Source organism: Plectropomus leopardus, chromosome 22, assembly GCF_026936395.1.
Source record: "Plectropomus leopardus strain MGB_pleo_1.0 chromosome 22, ASM2693639v1, whole genome shotgun sequence".
Lineage (NCBI taxonomy): Eukaryota > Metazoa > Chordata > Actinopteri > Perciformes > Serranidae > Plectropomus > Plectropomus leopardus.
In genome coordinates, this window is record NC_142197.1 from 27368296 (window position 1) to 27379143 (window position 10848).

At 41.7% G+C, this 10848-nt stretch overlaps 1 protein-coding gene across 1 annotated transcript; it reads left to right on the forward strand.

The window, feature by feature from the left end:
- Positions 1-927: 927 nt before the first annotated feature.
- Positions 928-2245, forward strand: LOC148185957 (uncharacterized). The gene has a single exon (XM_088072384.1). It carries the CDS (start codon positions 999-1001, stop codon positions 1878-1880), a length of 882 nt encoding a protein of 293 aa, XP_087928510.1. The 5' UTR covers positions 928-998; the 3' UTR covers positions 1881-2245.
- Positions 2246-10848: the final 8603 nt, after the last annotated feature.

A 10848-nucleotide genomic window follows, 5' to 3' on the forward strand; every position in this document is an offset into this window, starting at 1 on the left:
TCAAATCAAAATGGCCAGCCTCCAGTGGGGTTTGCTGTATGGGTCCAAGAGGCTTTTGTTGTTTGTCTTGGGGTGCTACATGTGCCTGCCAATGTTGGTTAATTTAGGTGAAAGCAGAGGCGAGGGCTGATTCTCACAAATGCAATAGGGGGCACTCCTGAGCCATTTTTTTAAATTTGTGCCTGAGACACTTAAAATATCTTTTTTTTTTTATCTTGGACCATTCACAGCATACATACCACTTCCTGTTTACTTTCTGGTTCATAGCACAACATGCAAATTACATGCCTCAAAAGGGTCACACTGTGTGATGAAAACTCATGAATTTGATAGCTTTTGGTGTCAAAGTTCTTGTGAAGGTAGCCATACAATTTGAATTCAATCTGATGAGAGCTCTAGGACAAGTTCGAAAGAATATGACCCCTGAAAATTGCCAAAAATACACCAAAATTGAAACTTCAATTCAAAATGGCTGACTTCCTGTAGTTGTTTTTTTAAATTTTATTTTATTTATTGCAAGACAAACAATGCAAACAAAGACAAGACAGAGGAAGGTTTTACAGTTTTTGCAGTTAAACAAAACAAAAAAATGGGGTGGCTGTTTTCTGTGTGTATGAGATATGTGTGTAAGTGTGTGTGTGTTTGTGTGTGTGAGTGTGTCTGTGCATGTAAATTTTCTTTGTGAGAAGGACACTGAGTATTCAGAGTGGCTGGACTGACGTGCTGACGTACTGCGGGTAAGCGTGTTACATCACTTCCGGTGTATCTTGTCTGTGTCTCTGGTAGCGTCTCTGAGCTGCTCCTACGAGCAATCCTCAGCTAATCTTCTAACTTGTTCCTTACTTCGGCTACTCTTATCTATCTGTGACTGAAAACTCACTGAAGTTTTACTTAATCACTCACAGCTGTCTCCTCCTCTCAGCGGTTTTTCCTGTGTATTCACAGCCGCTCTCTCACTGTTAGCCGGTTAGCTTCGTTAGCATTAGCTCTGGTTAGCGATGGCTTCTCTCTGCTCCTCTCCCTCTTCTGCTCTCTCCTGCTCAGTGTGTCAGATGTTTAGTTACTCCTCTGCCTCCTTCAGTGTTAGTGTTACCTGTAACAAGTGTAGTTTATTTGCTGCGCTGGAGGCGAGGCTTAGCGATCTGGAAGCGCGGCTCCGCACCGTGGATAATCCCTCTGTAGCTGCGATAGCTAGCGAGCCCCCTGTAGCCGGTGCGGACCGACATAGCGTAGCCTCTGCTAGCCGTCCCCCGGCAACCCCCGTGCAGCCGGGAGGCTGGGTGACTGTCCGAGCGAAGCATAGTAAGCCGAAGCCCGCGGTACACCACCCACCCCCCCTTCACATTTCAAATAAGTATGCCCCTCTCAACCACACACCGACCGAGGACACAACCCTGGTCATTGGTAGCTCTATTTTGCGAAACGTGAAGTTAGTGACACCAGCAGCCATAGTCAAATGTATCCCTGGGGCCAGAGCGGGCGACGTCGAGTCAAATTTGAAGCTGCTGGCTAAGGCTAAATGTAAATACAGTAAGATTGTTATTCACGTTGGCGGCAATGACACCCGGTTACGTCAATCGGAGGTCACTAAAATTAACATAGAGTCGGTGTGTGAGTACGCCAAGACGATGTCGGACACCGTAATCTTCTCTGGACCCCTCCCCAATGTGACCAGTGATGACATGTTTAGCCGCATGTCAGCACTCAACCGCTGGTTGTCGTGGTGGTGTCCAGCAAATGATGTGGGCTTCGTTAATAATTGGTGCTCCTTTTGGGGTAAACCTGGTCTTATCCGGAGGGACGGCATCCATCCCACTTTGGATGGAGCCGCTCTCCTCTCTAAGAATCTGGCCGATTTTATTAGAGGCCCAAAGCCATGACAAACCAGAGTTGGGACCAGGTTTCAGAGTCGCAGTCTTACACGCTTCTCTGCACTTCCTCTAGCACAGTCACACACCCATAATGTAAATGTTATAAAAACAGTGTCTGTCCCCCGACCACTTCATTTGTTTAATACTAAAATAAACAAAAGGGGAGTTGTACATGAAAATCTCATAAAAATTAACTCATCTCCTGTCATACAGCATCATAACAGGAGAATTAAATGCAGACTCTTGAACGTTAGATCCTTATCAACCAAGGCTCATTTAGTCACTGATTTAATATTGGATAACCATATTGATTTATTATGCCTCACTGAGACCTGGCTTTGTCCTGAAGAGTACGTTAGCCTGAATGAATCCACTCCTCCTGGTCATATAAATAGTCACATTGCGGGACACTGGCCGAGGAGGGGAGTCGCTGCTATTTTTGATTCAAGCTTAGCAATTCACACTAAGGCCAAGTTAAACTATAATTCATTTGAAAGCCTTTTTCTTAGTCTTTCTCACCCATCCTGGAAAACTTTACAGCCAATTCTATTTGTCATAGTGTACCGCGCCCCCGGCCCATACTCTGAATTTCTATCTGAGTTCTCTGAGCTTATATCAAGTTTAGTGCTCAAATCAGACAAAATTATTATCGTAGGGGATTTTAACATTCACATGGATGTTAATAGTGACAGCCTTAGTTCTGCTTTCTCCACACTTTTGGATTCAATAGGCTTCAGTCAGTGTGTACATAAACCCACCCACCGCTACAATCACACCCTCGATTTAGTCCTTGCATACGGCATTGATATTGCAGATTTATTAGTCTTTCCTGAGATTCCTGCTCTGTCAGACCATTATTTTAATTCTTTTAATTTTTTATTACTTGACTACAAGCCTCTCAGTAAGAGCTACTCTTCTAGATGTCTATCTGATTCAGCAGTGGCTAAATTTAAGAAACTAATTCCCTCTGCTTTGACATCATTACCATGTCTTACAACTCCTGAGCACACTACTACTAACTTAAGTCATTCCCAAATTGACTGTCTCATCGATAATGCTACTGGCTCACTGCGATCAGCTCTCGACACTGTTGCACCCTTCAAGAAGAAAATAATGAAACAAAAAAAATTAGCCCCATGGTTTAACCTCCAGATTCGCAAATTGAAACAAACATCGCGAAAATTTGAAAGAGTCTGGCTGGACAGTCTTAAAGTCTATAAGAAGGCCCTCTGCCATGCCAGGGCAAACTATTATTCATCGCTAATTGAGGAAAACAAAAACAATCCCAGGTTTCTTTTCAACACTGTAGCCAGGTTGACTCAGAGTATTCCTTCGGCCCTAAGCAGTGACGACTTTATGAATTTCTTTAATAATAAAATCATAACTATTCGAGATAAAATCCATCACCTCTTACCCTCAACTGACCTGACCCCGAACTCAGATAGCCTGATTATGGCAGCAAGGCCCGAAATTTATCTAGACCATTTCTCCCCCATTGACCTTCATCAACTCTATACTTTGGTTTCTGCATCTAGCCATCAACATGCCTGCTAGACCCCATCCCAACTAAGCTCCTTAAGGAAGTTTTACCTTTATTAGACAACTTTTTATTAGAAAGATTATAATCAATGCGTCTTTATTGACAGGTTATGTACCCCAGTCTTTTAAAGTAGCTGCCATTAATCCTCTTCTAAAGAAGCCCACTCTCGATCCTGAGATTTTAGCTAACTATAGACCGATATCTAATCTCCCCTTTATTTCTAAAATCCTTGAGAGAGTGGTTGCTCATCAGCTCTGTGACTTTCTCCGAGACAACAGTTTATTCGAGGACTTTCAGTCAGGCTTTAGAGTTCATCATAGCACAGAGACGGCACTAGTAAAAATTAATAACGACTTATTTATCGCTTCTGACACAGGTCTGGTCTCTGTTTTAATCCTATTAGATCTCAGTGCTGCATTTGACACCATTGACCATCAAATCTTACTGCACAGACTTGAAACCTCAATTGGCCTTAAAGGAACGTCACTAGCCTGGTTTAAGTCATACTTATCAGATCGTTCCCAATTTGTTCACATCAATGATCAACCCTCCGCACATACAAAGGTCTGCTTTGGAGTGCCACAAGGTTCGGTGCTTGGACCAATCCTTTTCACTTTATATATGCTTCCTCTAGGCAACATAATTAGAAAACATTCCTTAAATTTCCATTGTTATGCTGATGATACGCAATTATATCTATCTATGACACCAGATGAAACTGATCAGCTATCTAGACTTCAAACATGTCTTAAGGATGTAAAAGCCTGGATGAGCCGTGATTTTCTGATGTTGAATTCAGACAAAATTGAAGTTATCTTGGCCCAAAACACCTCAGAAGCTCCTTTTCCAACAATTTAATTTCTCTAGATGGCATTACCTTGGCCTCTAGCACAACTGTAAGGAACCTCGGAGTTTTATTTGACCAGGATTTATCCTTTGCCTCCCATATAAAACAAACTTCAAGGACGGCTTTCTTTCACTTGCGTAACATTGCAAAAATTAGACATATCCTATCCCAAACAGATGCTGAAAAATTAGTACATGCATTTGTCACTTCTAGGCTGGATTACTGTAATTCCCTATTATTTGGTTGCCCCAACAAATCTCTTAGGTCTCTCCAACTGGTGCAGAACGCTGCTGCTCGTGTTTTAACGGGAAGCAAGAAAAGGGATCATATTTCTCCTGTTTTAGCTTCTCTGTACTGGCTCCCTGTGAAATCCAGGTTTGAATTTAAAATCCTCCTCCTTACTTACAAAGCTCTAAATGGTCAGGCTCCATCCTATCTGTCACAGCTCATAGTTCCTTACCAACCCTCAAGATCACTGCGCTCTGAAAACGCAGGGTTACTTGTGGTTCCCAAAATTTCCAAAAGTAGGTTAGGAACCAGAGCCTTCAGCTACCATGCTCCTCTCCTATGGAACCATCTTCCATTTTCGGTCAGGGAGGCAGACACCGTTTCAACTTTTAAGGGTAGACTTAAGACCTTCCTCTTTGATAAAGCTTATAATTAGGGCTGGCTCATGCTGCCTGGACCAGCCCATAGTTAGGCTGACATAGGTTTAACCTGCCGGGGGACTTCCTCTGATACGCTGAGCTCCTTTCCTTCTCTCAATGCCACCATCAGAAATGCATTGCCATGTGCAAGCTTAGCTTAGCTCTGTGATAGCCATGTGGTACTCTCACTACCTGGGGCTCGCGATTACAGAGCCTGGGCCTGTTGAACTGCACTACGCTAATCCTGTTGCCTCTCGGGAGCATTCCTGCTCCCTTGTTTCCTAGTTTCCCTGGATCCTGGCCGTAACCTTGACTGTGCCTGACCGTGGTGATAGCTGTGCTGATGCTGCGACCCTGCCTTTTGTTGTGCTTGTGCTGTGGCTGTACTGATTCTGCCCCCCCCCCCGTGGCTGTTCTGATTCTGTTCTGATTGCCAGATACGGTTGTGATTATTGTCAGAGGAGTTTGTATTTTCTAAGGAGATGTAGTCAATAATCAGGTTTTTCCAGTGTGTGATGTGTATGGAGCTCAGTGATTTCCAGTTCATTAAGGATCGTTTTCCTGGCGATAGTTAGCACTAGGAGAAGTAAACGGCTGTGTGTGTTGTCCAGTTTTAATGAAGATAGGTCTCCTAACAAGCACAAGGTGGGGGAGAGTGGCATGTGGTGGCTCATGATTTGGGATAAAATGTCTGTGATGTTTTTCCAGAAGTGCTGGACAGGTGTGCAGTGCAACAGGTGTGCATTGTACTGTATAAGTTGCAAGTCGGCATTTTTTTTGTCACAAAGTAAAGAGATATTAATGAGTGTAGAAGCTGAAGGGGGAAGGTCTAAGTCTATATTCTTGTTTTTCAGTTTAGAATGAATTGATGTTGAAACCTGCAAATACTGTAGAAATTGATGGCTCCCGATGCCGAAATTCTGGACCAGGACAGGAAGTGGAACCAGAGTGTTATTGTGAATGATGTGTTTAAGGTGAGTGATCCCTTTCTCTATCCATGTGCTTAAGTTTAATAGTTGTTTATTACAGAGGAAGTCGGAATTGTGCCAGATCAGGGTGAAGAGTGAGGGTGCCAAAGTGGAATTAGTAATGTCGTAGAATTTCCACCAGGCTGTCAGAGTAGATGATATTGTGGGGCTTTGGAAACAGGGGTGTTTTTTAACAGTCTGACTAAGAAATGGCAAATCTGAGATATGGATGTCTTGACTGATTGCTTGTTCTATGTCTAACCGTGTGTTAACCGAGTGAGTGGGATGGGTCCATTTAAGTGTGGCCAGTTTGATTCTTGGGTTTTTGTTTTTCCAGTTATATTTGTTGATGGATGAATGGAGAGCGTTAAACCAGGTGAGAGGTGGGTGAGTGGAGATCATTGAGAGGAGGTAGTTAATTTTGGGCTGTCATCTTAACTGTTGGTATTCTGCCTAAAATGGGTAGTCGTTAAAGATCGGTAAAGATCATTGTTTATGGTTTTGAGGAGTTGAGTGAAATTAAGATTGATCAACTCTGACAGCCTGGAGGAAATGTGGATGCCTAAATAAGTGATGTGATTTGCGCAGAAGGGGATCTGTGTTGTAAGGGCTGTCACATCCAGACTGTTCATGTTTAGTGGGAGTATGGAGGATTTGTTTTATTGAGTAGTCTGAGATATGGGAATATGAGTTGATGACATTAATTACCTCTTGAAGTGATGGTTGTGGACTCTGAATAAAGAGCAATATATCATCTGCATAGAGACTGATTTTATGGTGCATGTTGGGGGTTTGGATTCCAGTTATGAGTAGGTTCCCCCTGTGCAGAGTGAAGCTTTGTGAGGTTTGTCCATTAGTAATGACCATTGCTGTAGGTGAGGTGTATAGTGTTTTAATCCAGTTAATAAATGATTCCCCAAAGCCAAATCTATGGAGGGTGTTGATGAGGAATGGCTAGTTTACTCTGTTGAAGGCTTTTTCTGCATCTAAGGTGACTGTGATGGATTTATGATCGTGTGTGCCTGAGTAGTGCATTAGATTGAACAGTCTGTGTGTGTTATTGGATGAGTTTCTTCCTTTAATGAATCCTGTTTGGTCTGGGTGAATTATGGATGGAGGAGTGAGATGGATGCTCTGTTCATGTTTTGTGGAAATCTGGAGTTCTGTTGTATTTCAGTTATCATTCTATTGAAAGTGTGGCTAAGATGGACCAGAAGTGTTTGTAGAACTCAGCAGGGAAGCCATCAGGTCCAGGCGCTTTATTGTTGGGCATTTTATTGAGGACAGAGTGGATTTCTTCATTTGTTAGGGGAATGTCCTGTTGGATTCCTTATGGAATGGCTCCAAAAGACTTTTTATTTAGGTCTTGGGGTGTTACATGGGCCTCCAAAGTTTCACAGCTCTAGGTAAAATGTGCTGCGGGGGGCTGCTTCGTTGAAAATCAGTGGGTGCAACTGACACATTTCCTCCTACCCATGCACATGACTATGAAAATGTCAAAACTTTCACCTGACCTGATAAGTCTGCAAAGTTTCGTGAGTTTTTGAATACGTTAAAGCCCTCAAAAAGGCAATTTATTTGAGAGAAAAATAAATAAAAACAAATAAATAAAATAATATAACAATAATAATAATAATAATAATAATAATAATAATAATAAAAGCTGCAAGCAGCAATGAATGGGCCCTCACACCTCCACGCACATGTCTCTCTGAGAAAGGGCAACACTGCACACAGCAGTAAATTAGTGCTTCCTCATGTAGTGCTAAGGCTGGAGATGAGCTAAGTCACTTTAGCAGGTGTGTGTTGTGTGTGTGCATTGTGATCTGCCACTTACAGCGCTGTTGTGGGCTTACTCATAGCAACAAACATTTTCCTATTTACATGGTTCCTATTTCCTGCTAATCTAAATAAGTCCCTAAATTTGTCTCTCGTTGCTGCTTTATTATAACTTAGTTCCAGTGAACTAAGGCACTATAAATACCAGGCACTATAAATACAGTTGTCATGTAGATGTGTTCAGGGAAAGACTGTCATCAAACATGTGAAGTTTGGTGCAGATTGGACCATGTCCCTTAGTTATAAACTACTTCCTGGTTAATGGCGAGACATAAAAATGTTTGGCCCAGTAACGACCACACTTTTGATGTCCAGGGTCTTCTGAGAGGATATTTCGATTTTGAAGTCAATTGGATGAAATCGGAAAATTGTGACCCCTGAAAATGACCAAAATTTCAGCAAAATTGCACATTCAATTCAAAATGGCCGACTTCCTGTTGGGTTTTAGGGTATGGGTCCAAGAGGCATTTTTGTAGGCCTTGGGCTGTTACATATGCCTTCCAAGTTTTGTAGATCTAGGTGAAATGTACTGCAGAGGCTGCTTTGTTGAAATCTGTAGTGGGCGCTACAAAGCCATTTTGGCACATCAGTGCAAAAAAAAATCATATCAAATATCACATTTTAGGACTTCTGATGTGTGTGCTAAGTTTGGTGAGTTTTGGTGCATGCCTTGCCTCTCAAAAAGTGCTTCCAGTTTTATGGCGAATAATGCGTAACTTTGGCAACAGCGTTTGATAAAAACGCAAAAGTGTGATTTCTGTGCATCATGAAGGTCTTTATAGTATTCTAAGTGGATATGAGATCAATTAAGTTAACCTGCTACAGGGGAAAAATCAAAGAGTAAAAAAAGTAACTTCCTGTTACCAATGGGTGGCGCTATGAGTTAGACTCAAAATTGCACAGCAGATGTCTTCAAGACTGGACTCTTATCAAATCTGTGAAATTTTGTCAAGATCTGACCATTTGGGGCGAAATTACAACAGTTCGGTAACTTCGACTTCGGTAACGCCTTTCAACGAAAACTCTCAATATTCATTTTGAAGCATCATCAACGTCTTAAAGATTTTTTGTGACCATATTGAGATCAACTGAGTCAATGTACTACGAGCTGGACATGTTAATGTAAAACTTTGCCTTTCTTGTGCCAATAGGTGGCGCTCTCATTATTGCTTAAAATTGTCATATAGATGTGTTCAGGGAGGGACTCCTATCAAGCATGTGAAGTTTGGGTCATATTTGACCATTTACAGCAGAATTACATACCACTTCCTGTTTGCTTCCTGGTTCATGGCAGAACATGCAAATAAGATGCCTCATACAGATCACACAGTGTGATGAAAACTCATGATTTGAACAACTTTTGCTGTCAAAGGTCTTATGAAGGTAGCCATAACATTTGAAGTCAATCTGATGAAAGTTCTCAAGATTACGACCCCTGAAAATGGCCAAAAATACACCAAAATTACAACTCCAAATCAAAGTGGCTGACTTCCTGTTGGTTTCACGGTATGGCCCCAAGAGATTTTTTTGTAGGTACTGGGGTGTTGCACAGGCCTCCAAAGTTTCACAGCTCTAGGTCAAACCTGCTGTGGGGGCTGCTTCGTTGAATATCAATAGGAGGCGCAACTGATACATTTCCTCCCACCCATGCAGGAGACCATTAAAATATCAAATTTTTCACCAGACTTGATAAGTCTGCAAAGTTTCATGACTTTTTGAATATGTTAAAGCCCTCAAAAAGGTAATTCATTTGAGCATGTTGGGGCTACTTGCTGGACGCCGACTGATGCGTCCCTGTCTCTCTGAGAAACGGCAACACTGCACACAGCAGTGAATTCATGTTTCCTCCATGTAGTGCTAAGGCTGGAGATGAGCCAACTCACTTTAGCAGGTGTATGTGTGCATTGCAGTGCTGTTGTGGGTTTACTCACAGCAACAAACGTGGGAAAAAAATGACAGTATATTTTTCCTTTTTCCTGATGATCTAAATAAGTCCCTAAATGTGTTTGTCGTTGCTGCTTAAATATAACGCTGCAAAGAGGGTCTGGAAAATTGCTAAATACAATAAAGTCAGCTGGTTGTTAGTGCTCTCCTCCTGTAGCCTGGAACCTGAGGTCATCTTGTTTGTTTGCAGAAAGACGAGGCCAATGTTTTTAAACATAACAGTATGTACTTCAGTGTTGCTTACCGTAAAAACACTCTGACTGACTACACCACCGTCCACTATTCTGCAACGCTCTCTGTCACAATGTTCTTGCATGTTTAGAGTAGTTTAAGAATGAAGTAAGAGAGCACTGACTCTCTCTTTCTCTCTTTCTCTTTCTGTGTGTGTATGTGGTAGAGTCAAACAATGGGTGAACAATGGAGTAAGAGCTCTATCTAGTGGACAGCTATAGAAGGCAACTATTTCTAAGCATCATTTCCTGTATTATATGGTCTGTGAGCAGAGTTTTCCTATCAGCGCATTTGGGAAAATTATAAGCCGAGGCTGATTTGCTCCATTTTTTCTGTGAAAGACTTGTATCAGGTGATAATATGGATGTATTGAAAAATAGTTGAAAAAAAAGTCGGGCTCCAGCAGAAATTGCAAATATTGGCCAAAAAATTTACATAATATAAAAATTGGTGGACTTTCTGTTGTGTTTAGGTCATGGCTCCAAGAGGCTTTTTTCAGGTCTTGAGCTTTTACATAAGTTTCTTAAGTTTTGTAGCTCTAGGTTAAACGGTTCGCGGAGGCTGCTTCACTGAAACTTACTCGATGACGCTCCAGAGCACATTTTGGCACATCACAGCAAAAAAAAAAATCATATTAAATAACAAACCATAGGGCTATTGATGTGTCTGCCACGTTTCGTGAGTGTTTAAGCATTATTAGCCCCTCAAACGTAACTTCCTGTTTTGTGGCGAAGAATGCCACGGAATGGCGTTTGACAAAATCAAAAACGGCACACAATTTAACATCACAAACTTTAGGAAGTACTGGTGTCCAGATTTAAAGTCGATCAGATGAAATCTGTAGGACAAGTGTTTAACGAAAGAGACACTAAAATTACAAAAACTGTGAAAATTGAAATTAATATTACGCACTTCCTGTTGTGTTTAGGGCATGGCTCCAAGAAGCATTTTTGTAGGTCTT

Bases quoted from the DNA above. Each gene is read 5' to 3' on its own strand.
- LOC148185957 (XM_088072384.1), top strand. From the start codon at position 999: ATGGCTTCTCTCTGCTCCTCTCCCTCTTCTGCTCTCTCCTGCTCAGTG.